We start from the raw sequence: 15,451 nt of genomic DNA on the forward strand, positions 1-15,451 counted from the left end.
AGCAATTTTACCATAGAATCAATAGAACTGTTTGTTTAAACGCTTCTTGAAATTCCGCCACCACACTAAAGATCCCTCGCAAAAAAGTATCTTCCGAATTATTTACCGGATATCACTATCCCTGTCTGAAACAACGACCGAGCAATGTGAGTTTGAGTTTACATCAAAAAGTGACGTTTTGTTTTCTAAACAATCATCGTCAAATTTTCTGAAAATTAGTTGAAGAGGTTAACAATGGCGTCATGAAAAGTATGTTAATGTGAAAGTAACCTGTACACGTAACTAGGGTCTGGATAGGAGATTTGAGTACAAGCTAATATGTGTGGTGTGTATTAAGTTAAGTGGAGATCAAACTGGCGGGGCAAACTGTAGACTTCTGGAACAATGTAAAAGTCATTTGCTGATCAAACCGGCTTTGTTCAGCGTTGACACCGCCGTCAGTCGGAGTTCAAATACTACCAACAACATTCTGTACACCTCTTGTAGAGTGATCACCGGGGATATGCCAGTTTCGACATAGTTTTATACAACTTTTCATCGCCGCTTTCAGTATCAACGTGAATTGCCATGCCCGCCTATACATGAACTACGGTGGGGTATGGACACGTTTCGCGATTGCACGTTACACGTACACGGCTGATGCGTGCATTTTTACTATTACACGTTAACTGTCCCGTCCGTAAAACACAGAGAAATACACATTAATTTAAGACATTTCGGACTGAAAACGTTTTATTTTAAAATCCTGCATACTAACAGCAAAAAATCTGCCTTGATCCACAGATTGAAACGCACGAATACAAGGACAAGGCGTTATATTTACCAACTGACGACTACAGCTCGCATGGTACATGTTTCTATCAACTAACGCTAAACCTAAAACTAACCTAAAACGGAAACAGAGTTAAATACTACTTCATTTCGCGATAAAGTCCCCAACCACACTTAAAAATACGTCATTAGTCAGTTATTTTTTATCAGAAACATTTTTTTCTGAGAGCGCAAACTTAAAGTTAATACATAGTGGTATTTTTGTGTCACAATGCATTTCGCCTAAAATTACCTTAATACATATTTCGAATACAGCCAATGGGAAATGCTAGAAATGCACCACACATCTGACGGAATTTCTTTCACAATGACTCCATTCACCGGGCTAGTTTACGTACTTCAGTTAGGGACGGTCACGTGGAAATCTCTACTCGTCAAGTTGTAAGCCCAACGCATTTGCAGTCGATAAAATTGGTTTGTTTTGGACGCCAGTGGAATGTCTGTTTTATTATTATATATTTTTATGATTTGTAAATATAAGAATATGTGCGGGCGAAGATGGCAGTAATAAATTCACGTGTTGTATCTGCCATGTGCAAACTTTTTGTCATTTTAATGGATTGCTACAGTATCTTCGTTAGCAACAGCCTTAACATTTATTATATGTGATCGTAAACATTCATGTAAATGCGAGAGTAATCATCCACTAAGCTTTGATATTGATCGTCTTGCCGATATTCGACTCCTTCCATGGGTGAATTACCGATGTGTTTTTCTCCGTATCGCCATCTTTTGTTGTGGTATTTTTTTAAGGAACTCTCCCACATAATCCCGAGCTGGTTTCGGCGTGCCGCGTACGAAGCACGTTGATAAAGTGAAGGTGAACCACAACTGCTGGAAACGTTGCGTTTCGGCATTCTCACAGATCGCCGAGCAATTTCCAGTTTTGCCGGTTTCGTAATAATATCGCAATAAAATCGTTAACTGGGCGGTAATGGAGGGTTGGGTGTTATATATATCACGTGTGAGACATTGAAACTAGAGTAAACGGAAGGAGGGATAACACGGCAATAAAATAAAGCTAAACCTTGGCTATAACAACAACACACACCGATAATCAATTGACCGTTCTGCAACGCTGCGAGCTCGACCCTCAGAGAACTCAGCCCTGGGACACTAGGTCAACGATCAATTTTGTTGATGTTGAACTCAGACGACGAATGTTTTTTAAAATGGCAAATGGTAAACTGAAGTAGTCTGAATCGACATCTAAAACAAAATAAATCTATTTGCCATACAACTTGATTGGCGGTGTACGTCTCACAAGTGTGTTGCACGGAAAACAATCGTACTCACCTCCCGCTTTTTGTAACGATCATCTCCGTCCCAAGTACGTGGAATTCGTCCCACAGTCCTTTCATTTCCAACTGAACTTCCACATATCGGACCTTATCACTGAGAGGCCGGGTGTCAACTTTAGCTTTCAAAGCAACAACATCGCTCTTGGTTTCGTCGTTTTCTCCTTTGATGATGTCCACGCCGTTCCTGTCGCGAGCCGTTCCGTCCTCACCGTTCACGGGGCTGCAGACTGATTTTTCGGACGACGCCTCGGAGAAATTGTCTCCGTTGTCGGAACCACTGTTGCGATCTGTTGGAACGAAATACATGTCAATCCTGAGCGGAAATAGTTACTTTAAGCGTGGGGTTGGAGATCTTGCGTGGTTCCCACCGACTATGTACGCCAACACTCGTTTCCTATTCACGCCAAGGCGATTCTCAAACCGACACATTTTTTTTTTCAAAACTGGCTCCGGCTGATGTTATTAGAAATTATGCATTTAGCTGCAACATTACTAAATTCAACCTCCTACCGAAGCTGAGGGGGTCAATAGCAGCCACAATGACCCCTTAATATGTAATATATGCCGCGAAGTCTGACATGCCATACATCCGTCCAAGATGAAATATGGTACACACTGTAAAACAATACACGAATCAAATCGACCGTGCTAGGGTTTTCACAGAATTTACAAAACTGTTCCGTTTTACCAAGACAACAAAAATATACGCATGATTCTAAATAAAGTCGTATAAGACCCGTATTTACATATGCCAAAACATGGTCTGATGCCCGGGTGAGGACTAAACGGGCGGTCGCAATTTGATGGGTTTTGTTTTGGTTCTCGTTCCAACCATGACTCACTTGAAGTCATATGGCATTCGTATCGACTGTTTTGTAGACACATCGGCGACGAGAGAAACGATATTACAAGGCCAAAATTATCTCAACGCTACACTTGCCGAAATATTGTAGTAAATAACGTACACGTGTCAACTAGGATTGCAGGGGATTATGCTGACTACACGGGTCAGATGGCGTTGTCGAAACGCCAATGTTTTTATATGTCTTTCTACGGATCTCTTGAGTTGACAATAAGCCCTACACTTACACGAAACAACAGCCCACAGAGTTGAATTATATATTACCAACCTTCCATGTCTTTGACGCTTAATACCGGTGTAGGAGTTCCCCAGGAGTCGACCGAATCGTCGCTGATTGATCCGAGTGATTTGCCAGTACCGTTATTACAGGGAGACAAGTCGGTGAGTTCCCGCTGCTGTGCAGACGGCGAGATCAGTGATGCGATGCTGAACGCGTTGGCTCTAGGTGATAGGGGATTCTGTGGATCCAAGCTAGGTAGGTCCATACCGTAACCCAACCAAAAGAGGTTTGGAGAGAAGAAAACACCCGGCAGTCTACTTGAGTACGGAAATTCTCAATGACCGAGTCTCAACGTAATGACCGCCTCAAGTGGGTCTTTACACTGAAGAACAACTCGCAATGATGGGCTATATAACGGTTACAAGAACAGCCAATGCAAACACCAAGCTTGCCAAACAAAACACCTTTTAGCTATTGTGTTCGGCGGATACAAAGTGATTTCTTGCCATCGTATTGTATGCAGAAAAGGGGGATATATAAGCAAAACAAGAGGCGAGATTTCGGAGGTATATAGGAGTATTCTCCGCTCAGCAAACAGTGCCGGTGTGTTGTGATTGGTGGAAGAGGGGGCTTGCCGTGGATTGGTTACTAATAGCGTATGTCAATCAGCATTTGATTGGTTATCCATCACTTTATACATTTGACATTAATAACGTACGATAACTCGCGCGCCACGCCAACCAATCATGAACGCCCTTACAACTCAAGTTCATAATCTAAAAGTCCAGACGGGTGGTCGTGATTAACTTTCAACATGATTTGGCAATGTGGTGGACAGGCACAGTCCAGTGCGTGTTTATTCGCGTCTATTCTCGGCTGGCTCCGACAACTGCAAGAAGACGACGAAAACCACTATGCGACGTATCGGTGGAAGTGACTTTATTCGATTCAGCGACGTCTGTTACCCAGAGACGGTTGTCCGTCGGTCGAGCACGCGCGTTCAAGCTTCGGTCTGGGATCCCTCTGCAATATAGTATACGATAAAAATAGTAACGGTCCTCATTCAAGAGATTAAACAAAAATACAGACGACTTGAAAAACGACTTTGGGTAATGGATAACCAGCCGTGTGGTGACAGCAAACAAGATGAATGATGGCAGTGGGCTGGATTGGTATCGCTAATGTAAAAACAGAAATGGCGAGGGAAATTTCAAACTGTAGATTAGTATAGATGAATAAATTCTATTGTGTGCACTGAGAACATCAATTTGCACATTTACAGGGAAATCCCGCTGACTTGTCCCTTTTTATTTTCGTAATAAATACTTTTCGATTCAGAAGATAAGAACGCCGAACTCGCATTTCGAAACAAAGATGACGATAACAAATGTTATTAGTTCGATTTCTGTCGACATTTTTTGGGGGGGCGGATGTTGGGATGTTTCAATTATGTATTTGTATCAGGGCATTTCACCAAGCGTGGAGAATAAAATATCTGACTTGCAGACGAATTTATTGGCTTGTACGTGATGGGAACATGCAGTCAGGCAAATCGAACACTTATCAGTGCATACTGAACGCGGTATGTCGGAAGCCTCGGTTTTATCAGGCACGGCATTATATAGCATACTTCGCATAAGATGGGCGGTGGTGGGGTGTCCTCATCCGGAGATTTTCTTTCCCACCAATAAATTTTCTCGCGTTCCTTTTTGAGATCCATACATCGTTTCGATTTTCTCTAGTGAGGTTATGTCCCAAACAAAATAAAGTGCTGTATTTTAAGAACAGAGCAAGTCCTATCTTGACACTATTCGGGTCAATACAGAGAACGGTATAAGCCTAAAGATCATATGTTCGCGATACTAGTATTTTGAATGTGCATTTATAAAGCAGGGAAATTAACAAGCCCGTTTTTTTTTTCAAAGTGAAGCAGCTACTTTCAGAGCTGCGCACGAAAAACTCGTGAATCATCTCCACTGCATCGCGTTATCGTCTCCGCGGCGTGTTAGATCCTTTTCCCCGACAGAAGTCATCGACAACAGCAGATTGGTTGCAAGGGCATCGGCTTTCACGCCCCGGTGATAAGACTGGTTAAAAACTGCGAACTTCTCAATGAGGCAATAAACAAAAATACAGGGGGAATCACAACAAATGTTGACTGTGGTTCTGGCATAAACAAAAATAAAAAATCATAGATGTGGTAAATTTTCTAAATTCGTGTTTACCAGCAGTAGGTTTCACTCCCGCATACGATTCGTCAGGTACATGGTAATGTTTAAATTCTAAAATACGACATCGTTATTGCAAGTGCATAACTTGAGATGCGGACACACTGACGTACGTGTGCTATCATCGTAACCCCGAGAATAGAGATTACCGAAGATTACCGAGGACATTAAGAGGAAAGCCGTGAAACCATATGCTACATGCGCCAAAGAACCAACGATAATGGAGCTATTTACACCCAATCAAATCAAGTACGGTTTAAGGATAGATAGATTTACAACCTTTGCTGTATACATTCTACATACAGCAGCGCCCGGCGTAAAAAGGGCATAGAATTCAAGCCGCTGGTCTGAAAGGTATGCCACGTAATGATTTCGTTTCAATTTTTCTCCAGTCGGTCTTTTGTAGGGCGTCAGCCAAGCGAGGTGGAATGCCTCCGTGGTGTAGTTAGGGGTAGCTTTACACTACTCAATCGGCCACCACTGTGAACATCGCCTTTCCTGCGGCAAATACTGATTTACCGATTTCTTACGTTGGAAGAAAGATGAAAGCCTCCCGCGTGTAGATCAATCTCTTTCCACTACCGTCCTTCCGACGGACACAGTAGCGATTCTGATAGTCGTGTGTCATCACGCCGTACAAACAGGCAACTGATGAAACTCAGAGATAAACAAGTTTTAAAGAAGTGGTTGAGCTATCATCTAAAATGGAGATTTTGTTTTTGCATTGGTGCGTGATTCATTATGCATTCATCCAAACAAACTTAAAATCGTATTTATTGTTTTTTATTTATTTTTTTTGAAAATTACAAAATATGCAAGTTATGAACAAATTCTTCATAGATTGCTTATAACAACGTGATTTCCTCTCTCGAGTATGCTGTTCCGGACAACTTAGGCGAACTGAAGGGTTGTTATTTTTGGACAAAGTATCGAATAAAGTCATTACTCAGCCAAGCAAAAAGAAACACAAATACGTCTACCACTTAAGAAGGCAAAACTTGTTTACCTCCCCGTAGCCAACAATGCTCGATAAGTGAGATTTTTCGGTGAAAACAACAACTGTACGCAACTGGCAACTTCTCACCATGGCCCAAGTTGAATGGTGGTAGAATTGTCCATGTGCCAACCAGGACCTCACACGGACATGCACTGGCGTAATTTTGTCCGCACTCGTGCGTTTCTTTTTGGCACGGCAGCATATCTCGCGGTATATTTATGACATGGCGCGAGAGGCAGGTAGCCAGCGGCGATATGGTATCATCCTGCGTGACGCCAAGTCACACGCAGACCGCATTGACATGAGCGATGAGCCGCGATGAGCTCTCAAAACAATTGTCTTGTATCTATAGTTTGATTTCTAAACTTTTTCATATTTACCATTTTCTGCTAAAACAAGTCGATGCGGCATACCCGTATCACGCGATTATATAGAACGCGTGTAAACTACCCGAACTTAGAACGTATTAAGTATTTAGATGATGATATCATAGATTAAGAGATAATCCATTATAATACAAGTGATTAATGTAATTGATCTGACTTAGGGGTGTATATGTACTTGAAAAAACAAAACACTCGAAAGACAATATAAAATAATTATCAATATAACAATATCAACGTTATAAATATAATTTTCCGTTTTCTGATCAGTTGAATCTGAGATACAACTTTAACATATCCCGCGTATGAACAAATAATTTAACTATTAAGCGCTTTCGACTCCCAAAATTACGGCCAAACATATTACGCCCACACTTCAACATTATAGGTTTTATTTTTAACTGGTGTTAATAATAATAATATAATATAATAAAATATAATTTGAAAATGTAATTATATTACATGACAGTGCTTGTCACGTGATTGCCCTCAACGAATCATGTCCTCTCTTGAAGATTGTACCTGCACATTGATGTCTTTATACTGACTACTGTCCGTTATTACTTTTTTGCAGCGTATTACATCATGATGGCATTCGGCAAGTTTGGACGAATTAACCACTCACCCATAAAACACGATGCGTAGAACGAGGCATGTACTTCCGGTTTCGGACTTCGAGCCCTCGTTCAAAGCTTCCGCCATGATAGGAAACACATCCAGGCTTGTTCGCCAGTTATGAGTATTTTATTCAGAAATAGTTTTGTTGTTTTCATTTTCAATCTCACAATCATACTTCAACTATGACGTCAGCTGACATGCGCAAGACTTGGTCTCCGTAGATTGCCGAAGTATCCGAGTCCTCCGATGACATTTGAGCTGATTATTTTGTTGTAATAAGTCACGTATAAAATGTTTTTATTTTTTGCGTATGAATTGTAATTGTTCTTTCAAATACTATTTCTTAACCCTTACCTGCAATGAGAAGTATGTCAAGATTTTGGGAATGTAATAATAACTGGCCGGAGCTTTCAGTTTTGTTTTACTGTGATAAAAACGGCATAAACTACCTGTTTTGTTTTCCGATGGCACAGTCAACCTAATTTGTTTCATCTTTGGACGGGAACTCGTCATCTTTCTACGACTTCCTTCCTTCAAAAGACATTATCACTTCGCGAGAGTCTATCCCAACACCGGGGGTCAAATCGGACCCCCTAGTGACATAGAACATTTTCACACAACCCGTCGTTACACGTTGTTTATTTGACAAGCAAGCGATGTCTGACAGACTCGAGGAAGCGACCAGCAAAACCTAGACCAGGGGACTAAACAGATCTGATCAAGTTGCACACGATATAAAAGACGGAGAAGAGGAGAAAATGCGACGAATACTTCTATATTCAACAGAATTCGTCGTGTGTGGGACCATGCCAACATAGACGGGGATAGCCCCGCTTCGTTGATGTGTTACTTCTGCAATATCACTGACCCGAATCTCGCTAAATCGACTCCCGACTCATTTAGTGCTTACGGCTCTGTATGTGTCACGCAAACCACCGCATTTTAAAATACATTTGTTCTGACCACCGAAGCTACATTCCGACCATTTCGAAAGTATTTTTAACTCATTGTTTTGCTTTGTATAACAATTTTTGATGCGATGCTGGACTAACTAGAATACTAGTAAATTAAAATTATCAAACAATACATATGATTGGGAAAACGATTCTGATGTAAGATAAAGTCACACTTCCATAAACAATACAAAACAGAACAGTTCTGTTTATCGAGTCTTGTCATTGTCAGTGTACACAGATCTGTTTACACAACCCAACCCAACCCACCAAGACCCCAGAATCCATTCAAATCGGACCAACATCATGGTTCGTTATGACACAGCAGGCCCAGTTGGTGGCAAACGACGGAACGCCTGTTGAATCTGGTGTCCAAAAAATGACCCCCAAGATAATGCGGTGTACACAGGGAAAATACATTTAGAAACATCATTGTATACGTCAATTATCCTGCGTATTATGCCAAATTATTCTTAAATAATATGTTCATTTATCTTATTTAATACACTGTTTCTGTAGCTAGTATCATTGCCAATGTGTTCATATTGAACGCTGTTTATCTCAGCCAATACGCAAATTTGTTCACTCATTATTATTAAGGAATCAACAATAGCAATTCATTTTGGAATACAAGTAACTTGCTCACATCGTCACTGCCGAAAACAATAGTGATGCCATAGCTCAAAGTGATTCCCTGATTTAACGCAGACATTTCAACTTAGAAATCCACGCGTCAAGTACTCCAACGTGTTGTCACGGCAACATCCCCTTTCAGGGGAGAATTCGTCTCTGTATCTGTTGGCGGCATGGTGACCGCTGTTGCCACCTGCCTGAAGATGTCTCTCATCGCTGTTGATGCGAAGCAGTCAACATCTCGGCGAAGAAACTTCCTGCAGAAATTCGATCCAAACGTGGTTTAATTGTTTTCGCCCATAAGCAATGATGATACAACCCCCTTAATTAAACATTCGGGGGTATCATATCATATCACGATGTTTAAGTTATGGAAATTAACATTTTTGTTTGTTTTCTTTTGTATATATGTTTCGTTTCATCACCAATCACCAATTGTGTGTGTTGTATCACCCGTATGTATCCACACACAGTTTGATATATGGAACCTTATCTCGGAGATTGTTGCTATGGTTATGGCTATCTATCTGATGTTAACCATTTCATACTCTTTTCCTGGTATAAATTTAAATTTATTTTAATCGAAAAAATACTTCTGAAGACTTTTTTTATTAAAATACAGGACAACGCTTGTCGATTTCTGGACAGCCGGTACATTATAAATACACATCCAATACTGGGCGCGCTGACACAGACGGGACACAGACTTGCTCGATGTGTACAGTAGCCGGGGCCGGGGGAGGTCAACTCTTACACAAATGTACATAATACAGATTCGCTTAAATTGCGATTTCTCTTCCGTTTCACTGGTTTTGGCATTCTTGTCATCCACCGTTCTCAACAAAAATGCCAGAAACTTGCTTTGAGCGCACCACGTGTGACATCGGTCATTGGCGGCGTCTCGGAGTCGACATCTTGACGTCACACGGGTCGTCGCCGTCGTCGTTCCCGCTAGGGCGATCGCTGTTCATTTGCAAGCATGAAGCAATTTTTTGTCAAAACTGTGCACAGCCACCATTTTCACGATCACAACCAGAGTCTTGTATTAGAGTAGGTAATTATTTCATTCCAATCAGAGGGTGAAACAAATTATCGATATCGAACTAATCACTGTGTTCATTTCTAGAGTTTGAGAGGGTAATTTAAATAAAACAATTCAGAGGAAAATCCACTTTTAAATATCTAAACTTGGATTCAACGAGCATTGGTGTTATCGCATAATATACAATCAGGCACCCTTTGCAAGACTGGTGGGACACAGTGTATATTCTCTAGTTTCGTGTCTAAAAAGAGCGTGTGGTTGAAAAAGACGTTAGCAATATGTAATGGTTTTCTTGACTGTATGTTATGAAAACATTACCCGCGAGCGGTATCGATTACTACCAGGAGCCTGGCTTGCCGTGATCAGGTTTGGACTTAACGACTTTATCGACTCCTCCCCCTGGGAACTCGATACTCATCAGACCACGAGAGTTCGATATAGTTGCCTGTCTTTAACTTGCAAAGTCGAACTATAAAACAAAAACCCTCTTTCCCGGTCCACGTATTTGACGTATGCGCTTTTGGTGTGTCTCCGAGACCCCGGCACATTTGGGTCAGATAGCATAAAAGTATGGTCGATGCCGGTCACTCTTAGACTAATACTCAAAATGGCTCTAGGAACTTCAGAAAGAATTCAGTCGCTGAAGTGAAACGGTCCGCGAGAGCATTTAGATGCATTCAAAACCTCGCCTACGATGTTCGAAATGATTTTCTTGTTACATGTGCACTTATGTGTAACGACCGCCAGGGTATCAGAGAGCGAAAGCGGCATGCCGTCACGAACTCACATATCGTGACGCAAATGCAAGAAACAACGCCATCTACGACGAGTTAGATGCTTCCCTAGAATACACACCGTTCTGACATAGATGGTACAACTTTCACGAACGCAAGTTATTACACGATATGCAAATAGTTATATAATTTGCGTTACGTGTGCGCTCTGGTGAGTAGGTACATTTCATTTTCGTGACATGCTCTATATCTAGAATCCAGCCCAAAGAATTATATTAATAAAATCACTTCGATTCAAACACATGTTGCATTTATATTGTTGTTGTTTTTTTATACTTTTATATTTCCATAGTTACATGTAAAAGAGGAACAGAAACAATAACTAGTTAGTTAAATTACACCATTACTGAGTCTAACAACAATATATCACACCTTTCCCCTAACACATGCATACGGGCCCCGAAAGTGAAGCGATTAACCTAAACTTAGTTAAATTATAATACATTCATTTTTCATATATATTAATTCCCCACCGACAACGCCTGGTGGTACCCACTTACAGACGGGAAAACGTCACAAGACGCAGTTATACACCTTAAAATTGAAAAAAACAGATACACAGAATTTTTAAAAATCGACAAAGAATTATTAAAAATGACCCAGAGCTTTTATTAAAAGTTTTATTAAAAGTTTTGCTACACGCAATAAAACCATTCTTGATAGTATTCACTCTGTTACGATGGACATGCAAAGGCGATGTTTAACGAGTGATACATAAGGTCGTGATTCAAGTCATTAAATAAAATTCTAAAACATCTTATATTCAATTCAATTTAACTTAAACTTGAATTTAAAGTTAAACGAAGGTACATGTAGGTATACTGTATGTCAACCAAAACCTCAAGCCATGCATGTTTTTTTAGCATTGTAATTTGAATATTAATTAAGTACTACAATAGAACTAACACAAATAATAATCCAAAATGCATGCTTTTAGAAATGTTGCTAAGGATGTCTATGCCCGTTCTGTTTTGGAGTTTCGAAAGTGCCTTGAAGAAAACCTCCTACTCTGGCAACTAACAAGCCAATCAGGGGACACATTACATAACGGGAACTCAGACTGTATGACAACCAATCATATTAACGTCTAAAAAACCTCCTCCTATTGGTCAAGATACTGTTCAAACCATGCTACAAGAATACAACGTTTCAAACTTAGGTGTGTACAGTCAATCCAGCGTGGTGTATGTCATATAATAAGCAAACAAAGAAAATGCCTTTGTCTTTAATTTGTTGTTAAAACATATCATGTTTACTTTTTGGATAGTAAAAAAGGATAAAAGGGCTACTTCATATACTTTACAAATGCAGTACTTATACACTGTTCAACATTTTTACCAATTATAAAGAGCGGATTCCGTGTAAAACGCCCTCTAGAGAAAGTCTTTCGACACGTACACCAAATCAGATACACTAAAAAATACATGTCTTTGACCAATTGCAGAAAAGAAAAACTATCTTGTTTTTTTTTTTAAATAGACACGACCGAGAAAAAACAAATGTTTCTCAGCGGTGTTATTGTTGAAAAAAAAGGTGTATATGCGAGTATGAGAAAATGACAACCGTTTGTTCGACAGTGTATAACGTCACGGACGTTCTACGTTGCTAAGACGCGCACCACTGTACCATGTATTTCTATGGGCTGTGTGCGCTCTGCTGTGGAACGCCGGTGGAGCCGGTGAAAACTCGAGAAAACAACACAAACTCAACTTTGAAGTAATCCTGAACAACCAAATTTATATATGTTACACACGTAGGGCTCATCTTATTACACTGTTCAGGGGACTCTCATCAACCATCGCAAAGTACCGTTTTCTGCGAGTTTTTGGTCTTTGTTTTCACCGCGAGGGTTGCCAGGCGGTAGAAAATGCCCGGATGTCCGCCCCGAGGATATGTGCTATCTCCAACGGGAGAGGGCGCTGTATAAACAAACTATGAAGCTCGAGCTTGGTCAACCTACATGTTGTATCGTATTTGGTAAAAACACTTCGGCGAGTATTGTAATATTTATAACAATGCTTGTATTTCAAATTGTAAGTAATTCCTATTTCAAACGTGTACATTTATATGCTAAAAAGTTAAATTTATATTCGAAAAAACGCTTATTCAAATTTTAAACATTGCACACTTCGACACAGAGGGCGCTCGTGTATTGATGTACATGTACGTGAGTTTTTATAAATATTTTCTGCTCGGGTGAAAGGGCAGCCATATTAAAATCCGCGTTTTAGTCGAGACCCAGTTTACGACCAAAATAAAGATGAAAATCACGAGTTGTTAAATAGCCATGCAACTAAAAAGTTGTGATCCTTGTAAATACAGGAAATCGGATTGTTGTTCCAGTTACTCCGTTCTGTAAACGACACGCTGAATAGCGATGGTATCAGATCATTCTAAATTCTCTTTTGCCACCACGGACTGTGTTAGATTCATTAAGCTTTCTTATTAGTACAACGATCATTCCTTAGTTGTTTGGCAATGAATAAATGGGATTTTCATCTTTATATTGGTCCCGGCTATGGGTGCGTTCAAAGTTCTTTCATCTTATTTACGTGCACAGAACCTCGCCAGTTGACCATGTTCAACAATCCCGGGTGAGCACAGTTGAATCGAAACACTTTTACAAGAAAAGATTTGATTTGTTGATAGCACCTGTTTGGGCGTCAGGGTTGTCAGACATAATTTGGTTGACATCAGATAACTCATCCGAGTCCCTGCAGTAACCATTCTTGTGTGTGATTGTGCAATCTAAATAGTCCACGCCTGCAAATGTGCGCCGGTAAAAACGTACACACCGCTCAGAATTCATAAATGGAGAATGGATCTGTTTACTTTTCTTGATTTATTCTACTAATATTTGTAAAGTGAAGGTAAAGCGTTGGTGAAGTTTGAAAGAGCAACTTATATTCTCCAAACAGGTATTTTTCATAAATTAAATTTGACTTTCCTCAGGCTTTATTACTTCATTTACAACAGTTTTTCGATTGCTTTTTTAGCTCGTAATGATAGAATTATCCAATTTATAACTATTATGTTGGCTTTCGGAAAGTTTCTGGCACTGTGAAAACCATGCTAATAAGACGTTTTTTTTCAGCCAATCGTGTCATGCAAACTTTGGTTCATTTGCTTCGCAGTGGCGGTAGGCAGACGAGTCTTCAAACGGTTCTCCCGTTACATGTACCTGTTCTGATTTAGCGGTCCCATGCGGCTACAGCAATGATTACTCCTTGGGCTATAACACCACTACTGTCACCGCTGCCATTATATATTTGGTCAGCAATAGTAAACATTGCGAGATCGTCGTCCTCAAACAATATGTTCTAGGTCCTATGGTTAAGGAACATTTTCAAAATTCATAGCTCACACAAAATGTCAAAAGTTTTCAAAAATGAGATCCCGTGGTTGAAATTTGTTAAAAGACCAGATCTATAGTGAGCATTTTTTTAAAAAGTTGAGTGGTTATTCAGATATAGAGCAGGCTCATTAGTACAATAGACCAACATATGATAATCAGTAATCAATTTAAGAGTCGAGTTTATAAGTTAAATTAATTATAAAATAGGTCAAATGTACGGTATGTCCAGCAGATAAACAAAGTGGTACCCATAAAATAAACAAATGGCCGAAAAGTACACCTCTAAAATATTTAAAGCGGGAGGGTCGTCACCTGCGCACGCGCGGGAATTGAGTCCCAAACGACGAGTACAAGACACGCTAAATACGCAAAGGCTCATGGACGCTTGTTTTCAAACAATGACATGCTAATGGCCATCTGACGCATGCGCAGGTGACGACTCCTCCGCTTTAACTAACAGATCTCGTAAGATGGTACTCTAGTAGCGTTCATATATCATGGAAGTTGCGCACACGAATGTGGATCGGTATAATTCGCCATCATCCTGATGGTATCGTAAAAGTACGTTTTATGCTATTTTCGTGGACATGTGAAATACTGAATACATATTCCACCCAAGTGCCCCCAGCGAAGCGATTCAAAGTATCGGGCATTGTGAAGAGCGACCTCTCTGTTCAACTATGTATATAACCTCGACGTCTGTCTAATACAAATTCAGTTTCACAAATTAGCTTACCATAAGGGCGCCATCTGTGGCAAACATAATCGTTGTATATAAAACCACATGCTCCAGTTGTAGTACAAAAATATGGTTATTTTAGTAAGATTGAACTTTTAGTGGACATTTCGTTTTTGATTCATGTGACTTTAAAAGTGGTATTTACAAATTATTACTTGTTAAATATATATATAATTTTATATATTTACTCAAAATAGGTACTGGTTACAGCCCGCAGTCTGAACATGGTTTCTAACTTGACAATGGTGTTATCAAGCGTCGCGTACTTCACCGAAGTTCGAAATTTGCGACTGCTCAGTCAACACTCAAAACGTCGTATGACTTGTATCTTTTAAAACAACTGGGTTTATAATCATAATCAAAGAGGGCGACATACACACGCCATCTGTCAACTCTTCGGCGGGGTGCTTGTTTGGTAATCAAACAGGTTTTACATTCACTAAACAAACAAATAACTGTCATTGTGTAGTGGAGCTGTCAACAATGTAAGAACAA

The 15,451-nt window shown here is 40.1% G+C and overlaps 1 protein-coding gene across 1 annotated transcript in view; it reads right to left on the bottom strand.

Moving 5' to 3' along the window:
- Nucleotides 1-3,955, bottom strand: part of LOC100313747 (T-box 1 transcription factor) — a 28,460-nt gene extending 24,505 nt beyond the window's left edge. The window contains exons 1-2 of the mRNA XM_085491610.1: nt 3,263-3,955; nt 2,128-2,419 (exon numbers count right to left, since the gene is read on the bottom strand). Of these exons, the coding sequence (XP_085347736.1) occupies nt 2,128-2,419; nt 3,263-3,479 (509 nt within the window). The 5' untranslated portion in view covers nt 3,480-3,955. The remainder of the gene's footprint in view (nt 1-2,127; nt 2,420-3,262) is intronic.
- Between the last annotated feature and the right edge of the window lie 11,496 nt (nt 3,956-15,451).

The sequence above is a fragment of the Saccoglossus kowalevskii genome, chromosome 16, assembly GCF_978046115.1.
Source record: "Saccoglossus kowalevskii chromosome 16, keSacKowa6.1, whole genome shotgun sequence".
NCBI classification, from domain to species: Eukaryota; Metazoa; Hemichordata; class Enteropneusta; family Harrimaniidae; genus Saccoglossus; species Saccoglossus kowalevskii.